This window comes from Acipenser ruthenus, chromosome 3 (genome assembly GCF_902713425.1).
Source record: "Acipenser ruthenus chromosome 3, fAciRut3.2 maternal haplotype, whole genome shotgun sequence".
In the NCBI taxonomy this organism is placed as follows: Eukaryota; Metazoa; Chordata; class Actinopteri; order Acipenseriformes; family Acipenseridae; genus Acipenser; species Acipenser ruthenus.
The window spans coordinates 50,117-76,757 of record NC_081191.1 but is presented as its reverse complement, the minus strand read 5'-3'; the positions used below and the strand labels follow the sequence as shown (position 1 = coordinate 76,757).

The 26,641-nt window shown below is 43.4% G+C and overlaps 1 protein-coding gene across 1 annotated transcript; it reads left to right on the top strand.

The window, feature by feature from the left end:
- The first annotated feature begins 4,061 nt into the window (after positions 1-4,061).
- LOC117435390 (sphingomyelin phosphodiesterase 5-like) lies at positions 4,062-26,209 on the top strand. Its single transcript, XM_059009931.1, has 8 exons — positions 4,062-4,199; positions 12,943-14,185; positions 14,753-14,828; positions 14,908-15,048; positions 16,864-16,953; positions 22,181-22,244; positions 22,664-22,823; positions 23,115-26,209. The coding sequence occupies exons 2-8, from the start codon at positions 13,064-13,066 to the stop codon at positions 23,268-23,270; spliced, it is 1,809 nt and encodes a 602-aa protein (XP_058865914.1). The 5' UTR covers positions 4,062-4,199; positions 12,943-13,063; the 3' UTR covers positions 23,271-26,209.
- Positions 26,210-26,641: the final 432 nt, after the last annotated feature.

The window sequence follows — 26,641 nt, the reverse complement described above, 5'->3', positions numbered from 1 at the left end:
CTTGATTGAAGGTACACTACCTGTGAAACATTTTGAGGCCAGAAGAGAAGTGTTGAATTTGTCCAGTTAATCAAATAATTAGACCAATTGAGTAATTGAGAGCTCGGGTGGAACGTAAACCAGAAGACACTGCGGCCCTCCAGGAACTGAGTTTGACACCCCTGCTTTAGAGTCAAGCACCCTGAGGGCTCCTGCATTGCCAGTATCACTCACAGCCTGTCATTCTTTAGAGTCAAGCCCCCTGAGGGCTCCTGCATTGCCAGTATCACTCACAGCCCTGGCATTCTTTAGAGTCAAGCACCCTGAGGGCTCCTGCATTGCCAGTATCACTCACAGCCCTGGCGTTCTTTAGTCAAGCCCCCTGAGGGCTCCTGCATTCCCAGTATCACTCACAGCCCTGGCGTTCTTTAGAGTCAAGCCCCCTGAGGGCTCCTGCATTGACAGTATCACTCACAGCCCTGGCGTTCTTTAGAGTCAAGCCCCCTGAGGGCTCCTGCATTGCCAGTATCAATCACAGCCTGTCATTCTTTAGAGTCAAGCCCCCTGAGGGCTCCTGCATTGCCAGTATCACTCACAGCCCTGTCATTCTTTAGAGTCAAGCCCTCTGAGGGCTCCTGCATTGCCAGTATCACTCACAGCCAGTCATTCTTTAGAGTCAAGCCCTCTGAGGGGTCCTGCATTGCCAGTATCACTCACAGCCTGTCATTCTTTAGAGCAGGGGTGTCAAACTCCAGTCCTCGAGGGCCGCAGGGTCTTCTGGTTTTCATTCCAACTTAAGCTCTAAAATTAACATAATTGATCTAATTATTTATTCAATTTGACATATTTAATATTTTTCAAGGTCTTTTACAGTTGATGGTTTTAAAAATGCACTTGATTGAAGGTACACTACCTGTGAAACATTTTGAGGCCAGAAGAGAAGTGTTGAATTTGTCCAGTTAATCAAATAATTAGACCAATTGAGTAATTGAGAGCTCGGGTGGAACGTAAACCAGAAGACACTGCGGCCCTCCAGGAACTGAGTTTGACACCCCTGCTTTAGAGTCAAGCACCCTGAGGGCTCCTGCATTGCCAGTATCACTCACAGCCTGTCATTCTTTAGAGTCAAGCCCCCTGAGGGCTCCTGCATTGCCAGTATCACTCACAGCCCAGTCATTCTTTAGAGTCAAGCACCCTGAGGGCTCCTGCATTGCCAGTATCACAGCCCTGTCATTCTTTAGAGTCAAGCACCCTGAGGGCTCCTGCATTGCCAGTATCACTCACAGCCCTGTCTTTCTTTAGAGTCAAGCACCCTGAGGGGTCCTGCATTGCCAGTATCACTCACAGCCCAGTCATTCTTTAGAGTCAAGCACCCTGAGGGGTCCTGCATTGCCAGTATCACTCACAGCCCAGTCATTCTTTAGAGTCAAGCACCCTGAGGGGTCCTGCATTGCCAGTATCACTCACAGCCTGTCATTCTTTAGAGTCAAGCCCCCTGAGGGCTCCTGCATTGCCAGTATCACTCACAGCCTGTCATTCTTTAGAGTCAAGCCCCCTGAGGGCTCCTGCATTGCCAGTATCACTCACAGCCTGTCATTCTTTAGAGTCAAGCACCCTGAGGGCTCCTGCATTGCCAGTATCACTCACAGCCCAGTCATTCTTTAGAGTCAAGCACCCTGAGGGCTCCTGCATTGCCAGTATCACTCACAGCCCAGTCATTCTTTAGAGTCAAGCACCCAGAGGGGTCCTGCATTGCCAGTATCACTCACAGTCTGTCATTCTTTAGAGTCAAGCACCCTAAGGGGTCCTGCATTGCCAGTATCACTCACAGCCTGTCATTCTTTAGAGTCAAGCACCCTGAGGGCTCCTGCATTGCCAGTATCACTCACAGCCTGTCATTCTTTAGAGTCAAGCACCCTGAGGGGTCCTGCATTGCCAGTATCACTCACAGCCCAGTCATTCTTTAGAGTCAAGCACCCTGAGGGCTCCTGCATTGCCAGTATCACTCACAGCCCTGTCACCCTGAGCAAGTCACTTAACCTCCTTGTGCTCCGTCTTACGGGTGAGATGTAGTTGTAAATGACTCTGCAGCTGATGCATAGTTCACACACCCTAGTCTCTGTAAGTCGCCTTGGATAAAGGCATCTGCTAAATAAACAAATAAAGATAATAATAATAATAATAATAATTATAATAATAATAATAATAATAATAATAATAATAATAATAATATTAAATGTATCTTCTCTTGTTTCTTCTTATCTCCTGAAATGCATGTCTGTTTTGTTTTTTTCTACCTTTAATACCTTTCAATCCCACCTGTCCAATGATCAAATCCTGAAATGACGTAAAAATGGTCATTTGCGTCATTAACATATAGGTTTCTCATTTAAATACTGAATAGTCATTCCGCCACCTTTATGTAAATTATACCCATTTCACCTGTTGGAAAACAGCAGAAAAGCGTTTCATTTGGTGATGGAAACAACGTTCAGGTTAAAACAGATGGACTGTCACAAGACGTTTGATAATGAGAGGGGGGCATTAACTTTGAAACCTTCACAACATAACAAGAACATAATAAGAACATGAAAAAGTTTACAAACGAGAAGAGGTCATTCGGCCCATCTTGCTCGTTCTGGTCTATGCTTTCCAATGTAATGTTACGATGATAGATGTGGTTAAAATAGTTTATATAGTTAATAATAGCAGCTTCTTAAAGGATCCCAGGGTGTCAGCTTCAATAACATTACAGGGGAGTTGGTTCCAGACACTCACAATTCTCTGTGTAAAAAAGTGCCTCCTATTTTCTGTTATGAATGCCCCTTTATCTAATCTCCATTTGTGACCCCTGTTTCTTTTTTCAGGTCGAAAAAGTCCCCTGGTTCGACATTGTCTATACCTTTTAGGATTTTGAATGCTTGAATCAGATCACCGTGTAGTCTTCTTTGTTCAAGACTGAATAGATTCAGTTCTTTTAGCCTGTCTGCATATGACATGCCTTTTAAACCCGGGATAATTCTGGTTGCTCTTCTTTGCACTCTTTCTAGAGCAGTGTGGCGGAGTGTCCCGTCCCTATATATATATTTGTATTATTATTTGTATTTTTGTTTGCGGCGCGGGTCAAAGCGCCGCGTATTTGTTATTGTTTTTATATTTTAAAAACTTCGTGAGGATGCGTGACTGATCAGCTACTGATTATTTAACTAGCTGACAGTCACGCATCCTTACTAAACTCGTGCAGACTGTGGCTGAGGGGTAATAAGATAATTAACAGCTAGTTAACCCCTCGGCCAGAATATAAGAACCTGCAGCTGTCCGTGCTCGGGGGAGAGTGTACAGAGGAGAGTACGGGGAGTGGAGAGAGTGAGGAGAGAGAAACTACATTTAAAGACAACTGCTAAGTATCGTGCTGGTGCTAAAACCAGCACACTTATTTGTTTGTTCACCCGCCCATCCATTGTTTTGTTTCTGGTACTTCCTGGTCCATGATGTCACCACACACGCCACTCAACAGCTGCTCGACCACAGCAGCAATATCCTTTTTGTAACGAGGTGACCAGAACTGAACACAATACTCTAGGTGAGGTCTTACTAATGCATTGTAAAGTTTTAACATTACTTCCCTTGATTTAAATTCAACACTTTTCACAATATATCTGAGCATCTTGTTAGCCTTTTTATAGCTTCCCCATATTGTCTAGATGAAGACATATCTGAGTCAACATAAACTCCTAGGTCTTCAATTTCAGTATCTCCCATATGATATTAATAATTCACATTTGTATTGCCAGTGTGCAGTACCTTACACTTTTCTCTATTAAATGTCATTTGCCATGTGTCTGCCCAGTTCTGAATGATGTCTAGATCATTTTGAATGACCTTTGCTGCTGCAGCAATGTTTGCCACTCCACCTATTTTTAATTAATCTTTTATGCAGGACTTGGTCAAAAGCTTTCTGGAAATCTAAATAAACCACGTCATATGCTTTGCAGTTATCCATTGTCGACACTTGCACCTAAGAAGCAAGAAAAACTAACTGTGCGATGTCATGCTATGTCATGCAGGACGGGAGCGCGCTTCGGGTGGTTAGGTATTGCCCCAACCCCACAGAGAGAAACAAGGTGGCGGGCGCGAGCACTGCTACGAAACGAGCAAACGAGAGAGAGAGAGAGCGCGCGAGCGCATAAGGTAAGAAGAAGAATCGACTGTCTCAGCAGGTGAGCGAAACATTGATTATTTATTTGACTTTAGTACTGTGGGAGAGTAAGTAGGGGGACACGTGAGGGGGGGTCGCTACGTTACAATGTATTTAAAATGTTTTTAGCAGTAGATTAAAGTTATATTACGTACACAACTGCTTACAAAAGAAACGCAACTTAAATGAAGTCTTCCTCATATCGACTTCTACATGCTGAGCACCAGACCCGTAATGGTCTGTGCTTTCAGGCGTAACGTTACGTTGATAGATGTGGTTAAAAGCAAAAGCAGAAATCCTTTCGATAATAGAAGAACATACGAAAGGTTTGGTTGTTAGTAGCTTATTATTGATCCCAGAATCTCATCAAGCAGCTTTTTGAAGGATCCCAGCGTGGCAGCCAGTAGATTTGTAAGTTATTAAACTGAGACGGTATGGAAATATTGTGAATAGCTTCCAACTTCCAAGTTACGGGGAAGCTCTGGGGTTTTTATTTTCACTTTGGCAGTGTTTGATCTAATATCATATTGAAAGTGAATGCAGAGACTCATGCTGATATTCAGAGTGTAATATTTTACTTTCAAAACTTTTTTTTTTTTTTTTTTTTAATAATCTTATTATCTTTGTAATTTCATTTCTACACAAGTATAGTGATTACATTACACATCAGCAATTCAATAAAATTCCGAAATTCTATGTTATTGCGGATTGCTGCTGCAAATGTAGTCCCTTTTCTGCCTAAGAAACTGCATCTTCTCTCTTTGACTTTCACTTTCCATCTCGCTTTTTCTCTATCTATATATGCTATCCTCCAGTATCTAATCTGCAAACCAGACCCTTCCTGTATGAAAACATTACATATCTCAATATTTCAATGTATTTACTAAGTAGAATCTTTTTTTTTTCAAAATACTGAATTTCTTACTATAATAATATTTATTTTATATAGCACCTTTTAAACAATTGACATAATGTCCAATAAAACAAGAAAAACAATAAATACATAGAACAACACATAACAAAGTATAAAAGTGTGGTTTCAGTTTCGATTTTAAAATACTAACAGTATCACTGTCCCTTATGACCTTCGGAAGGTTGTTACAAAGCCTCGGCGCTGTACAGGGAAACGCTCAGTCACCAAAAGAAGGCTGCTTAGTTCTGGGTACTGATAGTAGCCCGATCAAAAGATCGAAGGCTGTGCATAGGAGTATATGGTGAAAGAAGGTCACAGATTTAGTTTGGTGCTAACCCATGCAGAGCCTTAAAAGTTAATAGTAGGATTTTAAATGTCACTCTGAACTCCACTGGAAGCCAATGCAGGGAAGCGAAAACTGGTGTGATGTGATCATAAGATTTTGTTTTAGTTAGAATGCGGGCTGCTGAGTTCTGGACACAATCTTTTCATTTTCATTTAAAGTAGGAGGCTAGAAATCCCAAGTAGAAGGCAGGGGGGTATGGGGGTCCTCCCCCAGCGCGGGTGCAGGGGGTATGGGTGTCCTCCCCCAGCGCGGGTGCAGGGGGTATGGGTGTCCTCCCCCAGCGCGGGTGCAGGGGGGTATGGGGGTCCTCCCCCAGTGCGGGTGCAGCGGGGTATGGGGGTCCTCCCCCAGCGCGGGTGCAGCGGGGTATGGGTGTCCTCCCCCAGCGCGGGTGCAGGGGGGTATGGGGGTCCTCCCCCAGCGCGGGTGCAGGGGTTATGGGGGTCCTCCCCCAGCGCGGGTGCAGGGGGGTATGGGGGTCCTCCCCCAGCGTGGGTGCAGGGGGGTATGGGGGTCCTCCCCCAGCGCGGGTGCAGGGGGTATGGGGGTCCTCCCCCAGCGTGGGTGCAGGGGGGTATGGGGGTCCTCCCCCAGCGTGGGTGCAGGGGGGTATGGGGGTCCTCCCCCAGCGTGGGTGCAGGGGGGTATGGGGGTCCTCTCCCAGCGCGAAAGCAGGGGGGTATGGGGGTCCTCCCCCAGCGTGGGTGCAGGGGGGTATGGGGGTCGTCCCCCAGCCTGGATGCAGGGGGGTATGGGGGTCCTCCCCAGCTTGGGTGCAGGGGGGTATGGGGGTCCTCCCCCAGCTTGGGTGCAGGGGGGTATGGGGGTCCTCCCCCAGCGTGGGTGCAGGGGGGTATGGGGGTCCTCCCCCAGCGTGGGTGCAGGGGGGTATGGGGGTCCTCCCCCAGCGCGGGTGCAGCGGGGTATGGGGGTCCTCCCTCAGCGCGGGTGCAGCGGGGTATGGGTGTCCTCCCCCAGCGCGGGTGCAGGGGGGTATGGGTGTCCTCCCCCAGCGCGGGTGCAGGGGGGTATGGGGGTCCTCCCCCAGCGTGGGTGCAGGGGGGTATGGGGGTCCTCCCCCAGCCTGGGTGCAGGGGGTTATGGGGGTCCTTCCCCAGCGTGGGTGCAGGGGGGTATGGGGGTCCTCCCCCAGCGTGGGTGCAGGGGGGTCCTCCCCCAGCGTGGGTGCAGGGGGCTATGGGGGTCCTCCCCCAGCGTGGGTGCAGGGGGGTATGGGGGTCCTCCACCAGCGCCGGTGCAGGTGGCAATGCCCCCACCGAAAACAAATTACAGGGTTTTGCAGGGGTCTAAATCCTGCATATCCTGGGCTTAAATACGTGCCTTAATAGGGACCCAAAATTCAAAATAAGTGTTTAACTTTGTTCTTCTTCTTTTTATTTTTTTATTTTAGGCATTGAGATTTAAAGAGCAAGTAAAACTTACTTGTGTCTATGAAAATACATTACAAAATAATGTATTATACTAGAATTTTAAAACCACAAACTTGTCTTAAAACTGTTTGGTTTTGCAATAATTACACACAGAAAAAAGTGGTGAAAGAACGACAGAACCAGACACCAATGAAACAGAGAAATTATATTTCAGGCACAAAAACAAACAATGTCACATTATATAGATACCATAATACCAGGTTCGTTTCTGTTGCATTTTCTGTAAACATGAAATCGATTTCTATAAAGTTTTATTATTTTTTTTTCTTTGTGGTGTACACATTACACATACAAATGGTTTATTAACATAGATTGTATACACTCTATTTAAGACTTTCAGTGTAATACTGTTGTAGCTTAATATTTTCAGAACGTGTCGCCACGAGAGGCACTCAGATCGATGAGCCAACTATACAGCTGGTGAGTGCGTAGGAGCAACAAGTTTCAAAGTGAAAGCAAACGCAGAGTTAACCCTTTCATTAATGCCTACATTTTTATACTGTGTATCTATGTTTGCACCGTGTCTTTCAGCACCCTAAAGGGCCTGGACACACCAGCGGCTCACGTGGCAGCGCCTTTTGTTTTTGACGCGCAGTAGACAGCGCCACACCAGCACGTTTATACCCAAGCATCAGTTACCTTTTCACAGTAAAAAGTACCGGTACTTTATACTAATACATTGAGGCAAAAATCCCCTGCCTCCCCCCACTGTTGCTCTTACCTAATATACAAAGAAAATATGGCTGTTTTGGGAAGACATCAACAGAAGAGGAGGAAGCAGAGATTTGTACTGTACATACATTTGAACACACATTTCCATCTTAAAAAGGGAATTTAGATAGTCTTCCAAAATAAAGAACTGAAGTACCGGGCCTGTTTAAACATAGATAGATAATCCCAGTATGTGTTTATGTGTATTTGTACGTGGGTGTGTGTGTGTACGTGTGTGTGTTTTCCGTGTGTGTTTTGTGGTTGTATTTGTACGTGGGTGTGAGTGTGTGTGTTTTGTGTGTGTGTACATGTGTGTGTTTTACATGTGTGTTTTGTGGGTGTATTTGTACGTGGGTGTGAGTGTGTGTGTGTGTACGTGTGTGTGTTTTGTGTGTGTGTTTTGTGTGTGTGTTTTGCGTGTGTGTTTTGTGGGTGTATTTGTACGTGGGTGTGTGTGTACGTGTGTGTGTTTTGCGTGTGTGTTTTGTGGTTGTATTTGTACGTGGGTGTGAGTGTGTGTGTGTACGTGTGTGTGTTTTGTGTGTGTGTACGTGTGTGTGTTTTGCGTGTGTTTTGTGGGTGTATTTGTACGTGGGTGTGTGCGTGTGTGTTTTACGTGTGTGTTTTGTGGGTGTATTTGTACGTGGGGGTGTGTGTGTGTACGTGTGTGTGTTTTGTGTGTGTGTACATGTGTGTGTTTTGCGTGTGTGTTTTGTGGGTGTATTTGTACGTGGGTGTGAGTGTGTGTGTGTACGTGTGTGTTTTGTGGGTGTATTTGTACGTGGGTGTGAGTTTTGTGTGTGTGTACGTGTGTGTTTTGTGGGTGTATTTGTACGTGGGTGTGAGTTTTGTGTGTGTGTACGTGTGTGTGTTTTGCGTGTGTGTTTTGTGGGTGTATTTGTACGTGGGTGTGTGTGTGTGTGTACGTGTGTGTTTTGTGGGTGTATTTGTACGTGGGTGTGAGTTTTGTGTGTGTGTACGTGTGTGTGTTTTGCGTGTGTGTTTTGTGGGTGTATTTGTACGTGGGTGTGTGTGTGTGTGTACGTGTGTGTGTGTGTGTACGTGTGTGTGTGTTTTGTGGGTGTATTTGTACGTGGGTGTGTGTGTGTACGTGTGTGTGTTTTGCGTGTGTGTTTTGTGGGTGTATTTGTACGTGGGTGTGAGTGTGTGCGTGTGTACGTGTGTGTTTTGTGGGTGTATTTGTATGTGGGTGTGAGTTTTGTGTGTGTGTACGTGTGTGTGTTTTGCATGTGTGTTTTGTGGGTGTATTTGTACGTGGGTGTGTGTGTGTGTGTGTGTGTGTACGTGTGTGTGTGTGTTTTGTGCGTGTATTTGTACGTGGGTGTGTGTGTGTGTACGTGTGTGTGTTTTGCGTGTGTGTTTTGTGGGTGTATTTGTACGTGGGTGTGTGTGTGTGTGTGTGTGTGTTTTGCGTGTGTGTTTTGTGGGTGTATTTGTACGTGGGTGTGAGTGTGTGTGTGTGTACATGTGTGTGTGTGTACGTGTGTGTGTGTGTTTTGTGGGTGTATTTGTACGTGGGTGTGTGTGTGTGTACGTGTGTGTGTTTTGCGTGTGTGTTTTGTGGGTGTATTTGTACGTGGGTGTGTGTGTGTGTGTGTACGTGTGTGTGTGTGTGTACGTGTGTGTGTGTGTTTTGTGGGTGTATTTGTACGTGGGTGTGTGTGTGTACGTGTGTGTGTTTTGCGTGTGTGTTTTGTGGGTGTATTTGTACGTGGGTGTGAGTGTGGGTGTACTTTTTATCTGTATTTTGTGTCTAAACTGTCAATAATATTATTGACCACAGTTTTACATCAGCTGATTATTCAGAAACAGATCTGACCAGTACATCTTGTAGCTCATATAGTGATATTTTTCATTTAATAAAGACTGAATCAGCAAAACAAAGCACTTAAAAATAAAATAATCAGTCACATTCAGTAATTGCGCAATGCTAATATCGTTTCCTGAATTAATTGTATATGCTGTCTATGCTCAGATCTAAGTCAATGCATAACACATTTTACAATGCTATAGCATATACTCACTGTTTTAAATACACTTCAAGTAATAAAGGCGATCTTACATAGAAAACGTAGGTTGTTTGTTTAAAGAAAAAAAAAAAAAAAAAAAAAAATGTTATCCTGGGGTCGTATGCTTTGCAATTATCCATTGTTGATGTTGCATCCTCAAAAAAATCAAGCAGGTTAGTTAGACACGATCTCCCTTTCCTAAAACCATGCTGACTGTCTCCCAGGATATTGTTACCATATAGGTAATTTTCCATTTTGGATCTTATTATAGTTTCCATAAGTTTACATATAATAGAAGTCAGGCTTATTGGTCTGTAGTTACCTGGTTTGGTTTTGTCTCCCTGTTTGTGGATCGGTATTACGTTTGCTATTTTCCAGTCTGTCGGTACAACCCCTGTGTCAAGAGACTGTTGCATGATCTTGGTTAGCGGTTTGTAAATAACTTCTTTCATTTCTTTGAGTACTATTGGGAGGATCTCATCCGGCCCAGGGGATTTGTTTATTTTAAGAGCTCCTAGTCCCTTTAACACTTCTGCCTCTGTTATGCTAAAGTTATTTAAAATTGGATAGGAACAGGTCGACATGTCAGGCATGTTGTCCGTGTCCTCCTTTGTAAAAACCTGTGAAAAGTAATCATTTAATATATTTGCTATTTTTTTTTTCTTCGTCTATTGCCATTTGTGTCTCTTAGGCATTTAACCTCCTCTTTGAATGTTCTCTTGCTGTTATAATATTGGAAAAACATTTTGGAATTGGTTTTAGCCCCCTTAGCAATATTGATTTCTATCTCTCTCTTGGCCTTTCTAACTTGTGTTTGCAGTTCCAATTACTCTTTCTGTGTACTTTGTTTTTGGTCCCTTTTAAATGCTCTGTAAAGTGCCTTTTTTCACTGAATATTTTTTTTAATTGATCTATTAAAACATTTTGGCCATTTTGTTTTAGATTTAGATTTGTCTGCTTTTGGGATGTAATTGTTTTGCGCCTCTAGTACTACTTTTTTAAAAAACAGATAGTCCTTGTTGTAGAATGTGCTCCAATGTTCAAGAAAGGTGAAGCCTTCCTGTGTGCACCACGATTTCAGCCATGCATTTTGATTTTGTATTTCCAGCTGTCCATATGGTCATACAGGTAAACTTACTTTCTACCTTCACTACTACTGTTTTTTCTACTACAACTTTTTCTCTTCTTTCTACTAACTTTCTGTTTCATAAAATAAAAGGACTACCCTCAAACAATAAGCAGTTATAAATGTGTAGCTCCGTCTACTGGCCAAGGCAAACTAATAATATTAAAGAGGCCCTACTGCTGGCTCTCCTCGAGATCGGCACTCACATTAGATGCTAAATCACCTAATTCTACAAATTGTTGCTCAATAACAGGAATAGCTGCCACAGGATTAAGGATATCTGCCACAGGATGAGGAATATCATTTACTGACATTTCATGCGCACCACAATCACGATTCCCAAGTTGAAGTTGATGACGATGGTCGAGAAGGGCCGTGATGACTAAACAAATCAGTTATTTTAACACATTTTTGTGCTTCAGCTTCTAGAATCTTCTGCTTTTTTTCTCTAATTTTCTCCTCTCCGACTTTTCGTTTATTTGATTAATCCATTTTTCTAGCAGGGAGTGCAGACCTACTAATTTTGATGTCTCTGCCTTTTGATTAATCTACACGTACACAGTTGCGAATGCAAAAAAAAAAAAAAGAGGTTTATTTATTTATTTATTTTTCCTCATGATCACCGCCCCACTAACACACTGGCCCCTCTGGCAAATCCAGATGGCCAGTCCGGGCCTGTGTACGTTTTGTTTTTCATTCGTTCTTGTTCCGTGAGGAACATGCAGAATCCCCAGGGGCAGGGCATTCATAATGAGGCTTACACAAACAGAGGAACATGCAGAATCCCTAGGAGCAGGGCATTCATAATGAGGCTTACACAAACAGAGGAACATGCAGAATCCTCCAGGGGCAGGGCATTCATAATGAGGCTTACAGAAACAGGAACATGCAGAATCCCCAGGAGCAGGGCATTCATAATGAGGCTTACACAAACAGAGGAACATACAGAATCCCCAGGGGCAGGGCATCATAATGAGGCTTTGTCACAAAGACGGCCAGAGTGGGTGGCGTCAGACCAGATGCAGGAAATACACAGACAGAGAGATGGGGTTTGGTATAAGCTGGGCGCGTGATCGCGCTCAGCATTTAATAAACAGAAAATAAAAGGGTTTAAACACAAAAACACGGGACACGGCACTACACGCCAAAATAAACAGACAGACAAAACGACTAGACACTAACACACAGGTGAAACAGAGACGAACAAACACGGTGAGAATACACTTATTATATTTATAATTACGCTTACGATTTTACTCCTTCTCTCTCACCCGTTCTCCACTCTCTGAACACCTAACCCCGACTGAATGAAAATGTGCCTCTATATATACTGTTGTGCTGGGATTCAATTACTAATTAATTATTCACTTGAATCCCAGCACGTGAATTAATTCTGTGCAACCCCGTGCTCGCATATTATATTTTAAATGCACGTGCGTGATGTGCAATCCCGTGCCTAAATACAAATATACAATTTAAACACACGTGAAACACAGACCTGTTTATATCCCGTGTACCAATCTATACACCAACATTTAACATACGCACGCATACATACAACATAGAACACACAAATGCACACAGGGGCGGGGCACTTTGCCACAGGCTTACAGAAACAGGAACATGCAGAATCCCCAGGAGCAGGGCATTCATAATGAGGCTTACACAAACAGAGGAACATGCAGAATCCCCAGGGGCAGGGCATTCATAATGAGGCTTACACAAACAGAGGAACATGCAGAATCCTCCAGGAGCAGGGCATTCATAATGAGGCTTACAGAAACCTTATCTTATCATGACACCTGCTCAACATGTTTGAGGTTTGAAGAGGAAGTAGGAGGGACTTGCAGCCTACAGTCAAAGTAACTTCCACTTTCTATTGATTTGAAATGTCTGATCACTGTGAAGTCAAGGGACACACACTTCAGGCCTGAAGACATTGAAAATGAATTCTCATTGAAATATATATAAAAACATACTTTTTGGAATGTTTCTTTTTCTATAATTGGTTGTAGCTGGAGTGCATTGTACATACGAGCTCTCTTGTTTTGTTTTTAACTTGGTACAGCACTCTGGGATGCAATGGCATGAAGGGTGCCATATAAACGTACATCTGAATTGTATAAATATAATACCATTTTTATTTTATAACTCAGTGTTACAGGACATGTTTTTTCTTGTTTTCCAGGCATGAGAAACCTTTGGAACACAATAAAGTAACTATGAGCCAACCTTGAAACCAGAAGCCCGACAACCCAATAGATGTAAAGCTCTTTGTGCTACTCTCCTGTGTTTCCTCGGAAGTGCCCATGGCCCTACGTGAGTCTCCCTTTGCTAATGGGTGCATGGCTGGCCTACACAGCCTCTCCTGGTGGCTCATTTTCCCCTGCTTCTGGTTTCTGGACCAGATGATCGCAGCCTGCCTCCCCACCACCCTGGAGAAGAAGCAGCGACAGGAGGAGCAATGCGGCCTGGGCCCCCTCAGATCATGTTTTGGGCTCCTCCTGCTCCTGGTTCTCTTCGTGCTCACGGCTCCTGTAGCCCTGATTGGCTTCCTCATGTGGGCGCCCCTGCAGGCGGCACGCAGGCCCTTCATCTACTCCCGGGGGATAACCTCCAATCAGGAGGAGGGAGCCGCAAATAAACTGACAGGGGAGAGGGGAAGCTTTGGCTTTGTGACGGCCAATCTCTGCCTGTTTCCTGACAGCTTGGCCCGGTTTAACAACCTGGGCCACACCCAGACCAGGTCCAGTGAGATTGCTCAGCGCATCCAGAGTGTCAACAGGTCGCAGATTGAGATTTACGTGGACTCGCCCAGCAGCGACACAGATAGCTGTTGCAGCAGGACCAGCCTCCTCTCACCCTCTCGTTCTTATGGGTCAACAGACTCCCAGCCCCCCAACAGGCCCCCCTCGGTGTCCGATTCCAGCCTGCCCTTGGAGGAGGTGGTCTGTGAAAGTGGGGGAGGGGAAGGAGATTCGAACTCCAACACTGCCGGCATCGTCCTTGGAATGTACCCGAATGCTGGAGAGTGGGATGTGGCTCCTGACACTGCAGAAGTGATGAAGGGTACACATTTAAACCATAATTCCCATAGCAGCAAGAAGGCTGGCCAGGAATCACAGGAGTTGGACGATGTCCCCTGGGAGGTCTCCTCGGTGTTTCCCACCAGTGTGGACTTCGTCTGCCTCCAGGAGGTTTTCGACAGGAGAGCCGCCCAGAAGATGAAGGACATCCTGAGCCCCACTTTCAGCCACATGCTCTACGACGTGGGGGTCTATGCCTTCCACGGCTGCTGCTCCAGCTTCAAGTTCTTCAACAGTGGCCTCTTCTTTGCCAGCCGCTACCCTGTCCTGGACGCTGCCTTCCACTGCTACCCCAATGGGAAGGGGGAAGATGCTTTGGCTGCTAAAGGGTTGCTTTGTGTCAAGGTCAGTACTCCTAATGCCAAAGTATAGATACACCCTCCTCCTCTTCTTTATGGCAAGCGAGCCTTCTTCTCAGAGCCCCAGGACACTAGGATGGTTTCCAGATTAAACTGTTACCATAACTGGCTGTCTATCAATGCTATCTTTGGATAGGTTATCGTAAACGTGTGCAGAAATTTCATGTCCATCTCTCAGTCATCTGCCTGTAGACCTTAACTGTGGATCGGCAGCATGGGATTGTAAAGAGCAAGGAAATGGGCTGTATGTTTGGAAGTGTTGGTTAGCTGCCTCTAATCACATTGTTGAGTGTATTTCTCTTGCACTCGTTGCTGTGTCAGGCTAGAACACATAGGAACATATTAGTCAATAAATACAAAACAGATGGAATGCTGGTTCTGTTTTAGTGTAGTGAATATGGTTATTTTGTTGTGGTTGAAGCATTTCGAATGCTTTGTCATTGACAGTGAGTGCGAGATCTGCACTCTCAGGAACATTCAAAGTGTATTTCCAATGGGATAGGGCTTCTCATGTTTTATCTGAAATGATATAATAATGCTATGACTATTTCAGGTCCAAGTTGGTAGAAATCACCAGGCAAAGAATATTGTAGGATATGTGAACTGCACGCATCTTCATGCTCCTGAAGGTAAAAGCTGTCTCTTCTCTCCATCCCATGTTTTTGTGTTATATTCATGACTTCAGCTGTGTTGTGTTTTCTCTCATAGCCGATGGAGGAATCCGCTGTGCACAGCTGACTCTGGTGAGTGAGTGGATCAGTGAGTTCCAGGCACTCACAAAGAGAGCCCATGAGATTGTGGTGTTTGATACACTTTGTGGGGACTTCAATTTTGACAACTGCTGCCCTGGTGAGTATCATTTAGGTTGCAAATACTGAATGTAGAAATAATACAATACAATATGATGCAATGCAATACAGTACAATACAATACAATACAATATGATGCAAAGTGATGTAGTACAATACAATACGATGTGATACAATACAATACAATAAGATACAATACAATTTGATGTATTACAATACAATACAATACAATAAGATACAATACAATACAACTTTCTGTAGCGCCAAAGGTAAATCATTAAATTAAAAACAGTAATACAAAATTGAATAAAACAGAAATGTAATGATGAGCTCCCATTGACCACCTCATACTCCAACCCCCCATTGACCACCTCATACTCCAACCCCCCATTGACCACCTCATACTCCAAACCCCCATTGACCACCTCATACTCCAACCCCCCATTGACCACCTCATACTCCAACCCCCCATTGACCACCTCATACTCCAACCCCCATTGACCACCTCATACTCCAAACCCCCATTCACCACCTCATACTCCAACCCCCATTGACCACCTCATACTCTGAGCTCCCATTGACCACCTCATACTCCAACCCCCCATTGACCACCTCATACTCTGAGCTCCCATTGACCACCTCATACTCCAACCCCCCATTGACCACCTCATACTCCAACCCCCCATTGACCACCTCATACTCCAAACCCCCATTGACCACCTCATACTCCAAACCCCCATTCACCACCTCATACTCTGAGCTCCCATTGACCACCTCATACTCCAACCCCCCATTGACCACCTCATACTCTGAGCTCCCATTGACCACCTCATACTCCAACCCCCCATTGACCACCTCATACTCCAACCCCCCATTGACCACCTCATACTCTGAGCTCCCATTGACCTCCTCATACTCTGAGCTCCCATTGACCACCTCATACTCCAACCCCCCATTGACCACCTCATACTCCAAACCCCCATTCACCACCTCATACTCCAACCCCCATTGACCACCTCATACTCTGAGCTCCCATTGACCACCTCATACTCTGAGCTCCCATTGACCACCTCATACTCTGAGCTCCCATTGACCACCTCATACTCCAACCCCCCATTGACCACCTCATACTCCAAACCCCCATTGACCACCTCATACTCCAAACCCCCACTGACCACCTCATACTCCAAACCCCTATTGACCACCTAATGCTTGCATTTACTACCCACTCTTACTGAGAACATACATAAGGACAAAATCAGACTGATAAAAACCAGCTAAAGGCATCGCTCACCTGCTGCTCCCCACATGCTCCTGTGCCTTTGTAATAAAAAAAGCTTGGCACTGTCAATAAAGACCAAACAATCTGATGCAGGCACTAAAAAGGGCAGCCTTTGTGTGAATACCTCATACTCTGATTAAAATATAATTATTTAATGAGGCATAATCTACATTACCAGTATTAGGAGATGTTTGTATAATAATGTCCAAGACAGGTGGGACCCACCTATCATCATGTATCCAACAAGCATGCAAAGTAAATGGAAGCTCCCGTGGGCAGTAGTGTGGAGTAGTGGTCAGGGCTCTGCACTCTTGTCCGGAGGGTCGTGGGTTCAGTCCCAGGTCAGGGACAGTGCTGCTGTACCCTTGAGCAAGGTACTTTATCTAGATTGCTCCAGTAAAAAAACAACTGTATAAATGGATAATTGTATCTAAAAATAATGTGATATCTTGTAACAATTGTAAGTCGCCCTGGATAAGGGCGTCTGCTAAGAAATAAATGTCCAAATAAATGTGATGAAGAGGAAATGCAATTCCTGTCAGTAACTAGTTTTGATTTGTTTCCTCTTCACAGGTGATGCCCAGGAGCAGAAGCACAAGATCTTTGATGAGTATCGAGATCCATGCCGTGTTGGGCCAGGCCAGGAGAAGCCCTGGGTCACAGGTTAGGTGTTGCGATTAGCTGTGAATCCCAAAGGCATTCTGGGTATTAGATGACAAGGGGGCAGGTCAATCACACTGAAGTCTCAGTGCTACACTGCAGGGAAGTCCATCACACTGAAGTCTCAGTGCAACACTGCAGAGAAGTCCATCACACTGAAGTCTCAGTGCTACACTGCAGAGAAGTCCATCACACTGAAGTCTCAGTGGTACACTGCAGGGAAGTCCATCACACTGAAGTCTCAGTGCTACACTGCAGAGAAGTACATCACACTGAAGTCTCAGTGCTACACTGCAGAGAAGTCCATCACACTGAAGTCTCAGTGCTACACTGCAGAGAAGTCCATCACACTGATCAACATTAAGGATAGCAGGCAGCGAGAGGAGTTCAGCAAAGTGCAATATGTGCAGATTGAGCGGAGTTTGGGAGGAGGAGAGCAGAGCAGCCTATAACTGTGCACAGTTTATACCTTCTATCTTTGGTGTTTGTCGACTAGCCCACGACACCTTAAGAGGGCTCGACAGTGATTCTGGCGTCGCAGCATCACCCCCCTCCGTCCCCCACTCAACTAAGCCCAGCTTACTTACCTTCCTTTCCATCGACGTTGCTTTCTTTCTACTGTGCTTGAGGTCTCAACCAGAGCCAGTTGCTGCTCCTCTCTTCTGCTTCAGATAAGTTCTTCACTATGCGTTACAACTGTTGACCACTGAATCCAATGTCTCTAAGAAACTGGATTGTGGAGTATGCCACAAATCCTCGACAACCCACCTCCACTGGGTAAACCTGGACTCTCCATCCTCGCTGTTCTGCTTCAGCAGCTAGTTGAGCATACCGCAGTTTCTTCTTTTCATACGCCTCATCCACAACATCCTCACATGGCACTGTTAACTCTACCAGGTGAACAAGGTGTGCTGATCCAGACCACAAGACAATATCAGGTCTAAGGTTAGTGATGGCAATCTCACGTGGGAAAATAAGCTGTTGTCCAACATCTGCCTGCATTTTCCAGTCTCTAGCAGCTTCCAGTTGTCCTAGACAAGTTTTTGTTTTAATACCTTTTCTTGGTGGTTGCTCCCCTGGACAGAGGAATGTTGTTGTTCATGTGTCATGTATTGTTGGCATTGGTGGCAACCTGTTGGTCATGTTGCGCTTGTCTTCCAATACTAAGGCCAAACATCGCAGCACCTGGTCATAACACCAAGTAAGCTGTTTTTGGCTAAGACCCACCTTACATCCTGTCAAAATGTGTCTTAATGTAGCTGGCGATGAACACAAAGGACACCACGGATCCTCTCCTACCTATAGATTAAGGTTCTGTGGTGATGGGAGAACATCATATGTTGACCTGATGAGGAAACTGATCCTGCTCTGTTCCATTGTCCATAGATCTCGGCAGCCGATCTTGCGTTGTTCCACACTCTCCCATCTTGTCCATTCTTCCTGCTTGGCCTGGGAAATGGCCTTTACGCACCTCATCCTCTCCTCCTGCTTTTGCACCTCGTTAACTACCAGCTTCCTCCGTTGAGCAGGGGCTGCTTTGTGACATGTAGGAGGAGCTGAACTGAGACCAAGGCCTCCTCTGATACAAAGGGCAGCCTTTGTATCTTCCAAAGCTTCATTTGCTGCCCACTTTCTTCCAGTTTTCAATACGGGTGCTTCTTCCCTCACACATTCGTCGTGTGACTCTACTAATGTCATTTCCAATCAAACCTTGGCGCAGTTAAACTCCTCGGTTAGAGCTGAGACTGGCAGCTGCAGTATTCCTTTACCATACAGTCCCACTCTGCTGAGGCAGCGTGGAATTCCTAACCATTTCCTGGCATATGAACTGATTAACGCTTCCAGCTTCTCTACTGTTGTCAAGGAAACCTCATACACAGTGAGTGGCCACAGAAGTCTTGGCAGTAGACCAAACTGAAAGCACAAGAGTTTTAGTTTGCCTGGTAGAGAGCTGCTGTCTGTGTTCTTCAGCCCTTCCGCTGCTTGTTGTCTAACCTCTCCCACACGAACTGTGTCCTTTAGGTCCCCATCATACTATCTCCCAAGACGTTTCGCAGGCTTCTCAGACACTGTTGGTATTACCTCACCGTTAATGTAACCTCTTATCCACTACTTTACCTTTAATTATAGAGATGCTCCTTGACTTAGTCCTCAGTATACTGAAAAAATCAAATGCTGCCCAAAGAAGTTCATGTGGTACTAACCCGCATGCATTAGCTAAATCCAGGAATGTCACATGGAGCTCCTTCCTCTCCTTTATAGCCGTTTGAATTTGCTGCCAGATCACATTGATGTGCTCGAAGCATCACGAGAAACCTGGAATACCGGATTTTGTACTGAAGTGTCAATAAAGCAGTTCTTCAATAGGTAAGCTGACAATGTCTTTGCAACAATGCTGAAGAAAACCTTACCTTCCATGTTTAACAGGGAAATAGGGAAAAATTCACACAGACTCATTCGATTTGAAGTTTTGATGAATCAGAGTAGTATTAGTACCCTGTCGGTTTATTAACTGCTAAAATATGGATTGAGTCGAATCCCAGCTGACAGGCAACCTGGGGGGTCCAGTGCCTTAACAGGTGTTAGCATTAATACTTCAATACATTTATGGTTACAACATTTTGCCCGTTTTGCCCTAAGGCTACACATGCATAAAACTAAAGACGCCCACCGCTAAGTCCTAAAACATCTAATATATCATTCTCATAGACTAAAACATAAGTCATATCCCTTATAAATACATCAATATAGGAGAGATATAAATACCAAATAGCTCTTACCTCCCAAATTATATGTGGAAGTGTAGAGTATAAGGTAAGGACTTCTGAACACGACACCAACAGCAATCAGCTCGATCAGAGATCTTCAGAGCATGGATCACAACTTGTAGTTAGCAAGTTGGTGACATTTGACTAAGATTTTACCTCGTTTTTTTGCCTTGCTTCTTCCGTCAGAAGTTTCAATTAAGTCTTAAACATTAATCAGCCATAACAGCCAGCAACATTCTCAAAACACCCGGCAACTCCCTCCATAAAATTAATTAGCCATCATCCCCTAGTCTACCTCACCTACATCTCCGAAATATGTAAGGTGAACTTTTGAACTGATGTTATTCTTGGTACCAGAAGGTATTTAATTATAGCAACCTTGGATTTCAAAGCCCCCAAACATTAAAACTCGCATGAGTTGCCAAAAAGTTATTTCCTTCAATTTCACCCCACCTGGTACTGCAAGCAAGCAAAGGTTACCAAGATTAATGACCTTCTCTGTAGCAGATCTCCTACTACTGTATATGCCTGACACAGACTGGTACTATTATGCTTTGACTGACGTTTTTACTGTAAGTTAATTTCTGCACTATATTCTCTTATTTTCAAACTTAACAGTTCTTCTGTTAAAATAAAACATTTAGAATGATATTATTATTATTTATTTCTTAGCAGACGCCCTTATCCAGGGCGACTTACAATTGTTACAATATATCACATTATTTTTTTACATACAATTACCCATATATACAGTTGGGTTTTGACTGGAGCAATCTGGGTAAAGTACCTTGCTCAAGGTTACAGCAGCAGCAGTGTCCCCTACCAGGGATTGAACCCACGACCTTCCGGTCAAGAGTCCAGAGCCCTAACCACTACTCCACACTGCTGCCCGTTCAGACACCTGTGATGGCTTTGACAGACTCACTGAGAGCAGAAAAATAATTATGTTTGAATTATTCTAGAATACCTGTGTTTAGCTTAAACACTGCTTTCAGATCAAGCTTAATAAGAAACTTGACTCTGAACATTTGAGTTAATTAAATGAGATTCTCATTTCTGTCTTTCTCCTCAAGGTTATAATAGACTAAACAGGAATGTAGAATGCTCTAGCATAACTATAGGTTCATACAGAGCATATTATAACTTTTTGTATGAACAGTGTATTTTAACAATTTGTTTAGTATTTCTGCTGGCTTTATGTTCTTTAACACACAGTACAGTTATTACAACATTTTAACACACATGCAGTTTCACAATTCGTTTGTTCAATTTGCTCCCCAAAGATCAGCCTGCTTCCAGTAGCTGTCAGTCCTGGGTCAGTTTCTGCTCTCAGTGAGTCTGTCAAAGCCACCACAGGTGTGTCTTTAAAAGCCTGATACCTGCAAAAACTTAAATCCTGTTAGCAGAGCTTCCATCTCTACATTCATCATCATCAGTGGGCAAAAACATTTTAACTGAATCTGGGTCCATCAACGAACCGCACACCCTTGCCACCAGAGGCCTTCCATGCAAAAGGATTTAATGACTTATAGCACAAACGGGACATGCCAGAACCGTCTGTGACACCTTCTTACCCGGCTGCTCAGTTTGGGAGGACGGCCTGCTCTAAGCAGATTCTGGGTGGTGCCGTATACCTTCCACTTCTTAATGATCGACTTGACTGTGCTCCAAGGGATATTCAATGCCTTTGAAATCTTTTTATACCCCTCCCCTGATCTGTGCCTTTCCACAACTTTATCCCGGAGTTGTTTTGAACGCTCCTTGGTCTTCATGGTAGTATCTTTGCTTTGAATGAACTACCCAACGTGTGGGACCTTACAGAGACAGGTGTATTTAATCTGAAATCATGTGAACCACTTTTATTGCACACAGATGGACTCCATTTAACTTATTGTGTGAATTCTGAAGGCAATTGGTTGCACCTGAGCTTATTTAGAAGTGTCATAGCAAAGAGGGTGAATACTTATCTAATGAAGACTTTTCAGGTTTTTATTTGTAATTGGTTTGTTTTTTCACCCCCCCCCCCCTATTTTTTTCACATATTGAAAGTGTTGAGTAGGTTGTGTAAATCAAAGAAAAAAAAATCCAATTTAAATGCATCAAGATTTCAGGTTGCAACACAACAAACTGTGAAAACGTCCAAGGGGGGTGAATACTTACTATAGGCACTGTATATATGAGCACATATGGAAGACACATATTTTCCCACATGTAAAGCAATGGAAAAAAACTGAATACATTTCAATGAAAAATCTATTTATTATCTCTCCGAAACCTACTTTTGTTTCAGCAATTTTCAATATTTCATGCATGAGAAGGTTAATTTAAGTACGACACCCACCCTTTCTCTAAGTTTTGCTAAATTACTGTGAAGTTGTGTGACATCGAGTTGAAGGACGTTCAGTTAGAAGGAAGTTTGCAAACCCCACAAAAACACACTCTTGTTAACCTTGTTTTGACAGGAACTCTGTTGCAACAGCCGACAATGTATGATGAAGAAGTTTTGACTCCGCAAAGCCTGCAGAGGTAAAGAATGGAATGCAGTCTGTATCTCACAGCTTTGTGGAAATATGTCATGGGGCCGATTACTGAAGCATCCCTGTAGGGGGTGTGTTGCACTGCTGCACGTTTTCGACTGCTCATATCTCATGAACAGTTTGAGATGCTGACTTATTTGACATATTTTCAGTGTGATACCGAAACTTCTGGGGTTATATTCTGCATGATTTTACAGTATAATATAAGAATATACAGCGTAGAATCAGTGCATTGTTTTCATGCACCAGATTAATGATGCACTGAACTATTACTACACACTACTGAGCTGTGCAAATAAATGGAGAGTTTCATTGCAATTTCATTTTGCATTTGGATTGCTGAATGATCGTAAAAGAAGTGAACTGTTGAAGGGTCATTGGTTGTTGATTCTGGTTTTACAATAATAGGAGTTTGCAGAATGAAGATGTGCGAAGGAACTACATTGCCCCTCCCTTTGGCTCAGGTGGGAGTCCCTGTGACTATCCAGAGCCTGGAGCCCCCTGGGTGGGGAGACGCATTGACTACATGCTGTACAGAGAGGCCAGCCTCTCCCAGAACTGCAAAACTGTGAGTCACCTTCCTGCTTGCACTGTGTGAAAATGTACAATCCATGTTGGCTGCACACAATTCACAGTGTGGCTCCTGCATCTTCCCACTCTTACAGCTGGGCCAGGAGGTGAAGTGTCTTAGCACTTAGCGGTGACATTTGTAGCCTGTTAGTCCTGTGCTGTGACCCACTGCACCGTTCTGTTTTAATAAACAGCAGATCTAGAAAAGATCTTGGGTACTCCCATATAGAGTTGCATTACTTTGATGTTGTCAGAGTTAACCACTGTATGTTCTTTCTTTATTTCACAGGAAATTGAGGAATTCACTTTTATCACTCAGCTTGCTGGGCTGACGGATCATATACCTGTAGGCATGAGACTCGGTGTGTCTGTGAATACAGAGGATCTAGGAGGACAACAGGAAAACAGAACGCACTCGTTGCAGCAGAACCCGTTTTCAACATGATACAGAAAGGACCATTGTCAACAGAGATGCCACACAAACCCCCGAAAACCATTATTAGGGTGCATTGGAGGGTAATTAAAGGAGCAGTGCCATTATTGGGGTGCATTGGAGGGTAATTAAAGGAGCAGTGCCATTATTGGGGTGCATTGGAGGGTAATTAAAGGAGCAGTGCCATTATTGGGGTGTATTGGAGGGTAATTAAAGGAGCAGTGCTATTATTAGGGTACATTGGAGGGTAATTAAAGGAGCAGTGCAATTATTGGGGTGCATTGGAGGGTAATTAAAGGAGCAGTTCCATTATTAGGGTGCATTGGAGGGTAATTAAAGGAGCAGTGCCATTATTGGGGTGCATTGGAGGGTAATTAAAGGAGCAGTGCCATTATTGGGGTGCATTGGAGGGTAATTAAAGGAGCAGTGCCATTATTGGGGTGTATTGGAGGGTAATTAAAGGAGCAGTGCCATTATTGGGGTGCATTGGATGGTAATTAAAGGAGCAGTGCCATTATTGGGGTGCATTGGAGGGTAATTAAAGGAGCAGTGCCATTATTGGGGTGCATTGGAGGGTAATTAAAGGAACAGTGCCATTATTGGGGTGCATTGGAGGGTAATTAAAGGAGCAGTGCCATTATTGGGGTGCATTGGAGGGTAATTAAAGGAGCAGTGCCATTATTGGGGTGCATTGGAGGGTAATTAAAGGAGCAGGGTGGATCAAGTTGGGGAATACTTGGATCTAGAATATGTTCTACCACAGATGTATTCATCGAGTTTTGTGAAGTTGGGATTTCTTATAAACTTCTGAAATGAAGTTTGTTCCTAAACCTACTTGCAGACTGGATTGTGAGTTATAATTTTTTTGGTTTAAGAATTAGTTCTGAAATATTCTCCCTGGTTGATTGTGTTTGAAATACAAGACTAAACTATGTCTAGGATATCATTTTTGACTCTGTGTCCATCACCTCCTTTAAGGAGATTTGAAAGGGTTACTTATGGTGGCACATTTTGATTTATTTATTCATTTCATTTTTTATATTTTTAAATTGTTAAAACACACAATTTCTTCCAGCATTTGATGGTGGGTTTAATTCAGTTATTTTTGTTCAGAAGGGGCTCACAGCAATTTCATACACAGTGTGAAGAATATAAATGTAGCTTAACCATATGCCGTGACAATATACTACTTTCTTCCAGTAAAGGGTTAAGAAGGGTGACACCTGGTGGATACGAGGTGCCGTGAATCTCTCCCATGAAATGACTAACATGTTCAAACGTAGTTTGACGAATGAGCAACAATTTAAATGATTAAGTTGGTTTTAGAATCATTTTAATAACTAATCTTGCGGACGCAAGTTTAAGAGTTGTTTCAGTATGTTTTCCCAATAAAATTGAAATGTTTATTGTGTTTTAATGAAGTTTAAAGTGAAAATATTTCTTTAATTATTGTGTAATGTGTTTAACTTGCTTGTAACGGTAATTTACTAAGGAGAATAAAATGGAATGTGTATCCTTCTATGATCAATCTAACTAAAGTTATATCGACATGAAGTTTTGTTCTATAAAGGTTTTTGTTCTAATGAATTCTCTCTCCATGGAGGCGGGATGGTGCTTGTGTTGATGACACCATTGCTTGTGTAAAACAAAGTGTCATTCAAACCCTGTAAGCCAATGAAAGGACTTATTTTGGCCAGGGATTAACTTCCCGGTTTTCCCGGAAGTGATTGAATCATCAAAGTAAACTTCTCTTTGGGCGCTATAGTTAAAGCGAAACAAGCATGTCTGCATTCTTAACACCGTCACTGTACATCATGTGCTACGAATCCTGCGTGCACGTGTACCTAACCATACGGAATCCTGCGTGCACGTGTACGTAACCATACGGAATCCTGCGTGCACGTGTACCTAACCATACGGAATCGTGCGTGCACATGTACGTAACCATACGGAATCCTGCGTGCACGTGTACCTAACCATACGGAATCCTGCGTGCACGTGTACGTAACCATACGGAATCCTGCGTGCACGTGTACCTAACCATACGGAATCGTGCGTGCACGTGTACGTAACCATACGGTATCCTGCGTGCACGTGTACCTAACCATACGGAATCCTGCGTGCATGTGTACCTAACCATACGGAATCCTGCGTGCACGTGTACCTAACCATACGGAATCCTGCGTGCACGTGTAATCATTTTATGTGTTGAGTTTCTTTTTGTCTGTTATGAGTACTAAAGTAAGCGCATATGATGGATTTGAGATCCTTAAACATACAGTATGTATTTGGACTTTTAATGTTAGTTTATTGTGACTGGTTAACCTGTCTTGATCATGAAACTAGAAAGCATTATATATAGCATTTTTTATAACTTAGCCTCATATTTCTTTTCTATTTTGTTTATAGTTTTTTTGATGTATCTGAAACCTAGAATAATGTATTTGTAAATATCATGTAAATATCATTTTATAAGAAATATGAAATTATGTGATGTACTAAAACCCTAGTTTTATATGTAAATATTAGTCACATAATGGAGGTGTCATCCTGTATATTAAGAAATTAATAACTTATGTTTGTATATTGCAAAACATAGTAGGGGTGGTACCTAGGATTTTGAGGTATTAATATTAAATATTACATCTTCCAAATATGCGCTGCAGCGTGGTGTTGACAGCCAAGCAAAGCTTTGAAGCCTGAAACATTTGAAAGCGATTTGCTGCTGTTAATGATAGAGAACCGGGAGCAGGGAGCATGTGTCTGAAGGATACAGCTACGCCTCTCATAAAAGAGTGGCATGCCCTATTGAGGAATGTATTTTATATTGGTATATTAACAGTGAGCCTGATAAAACTGTACCCTTATAACAGGCAGCTGCATAAAGAGGATTTTTCTTACAAAGCTTTACTTTTCAAAATGATTCTCTTCATAAAATGAATGAAAAACCACTTATTTTTTTATCTTGTCTATTATTGTGGCCAAGCAATATTAGTTACATTTGAAAGAATGTTTGATGTGGTGTGCAATATTGTTTAATGGATATTTGGCTTTTTAATATGAAGAAGTAATTCAATGGCACAGTATTTCATTGATTTCTAAATCACAAATGTGTACATGCAGGGTGGCCAAGCATGTCCATTGCAAACTTTCAACCTGTGAAAGGCCAACACTGAGCTTGAACATCTAGTTGGAGAAAACACACACCATGTGTAAAATAAAACACACACCATGTGAAAAATAAAACACACACCATGTGAAAAATAAAACACACACCATGTGTAAAATAAAACACCATGTGTAAAATAAAACACACACGCCATGTGTAAAATAAAACACGCCATAAAAGCATGTTGGTTTGCACTGGATGGAAAAGATGCTGT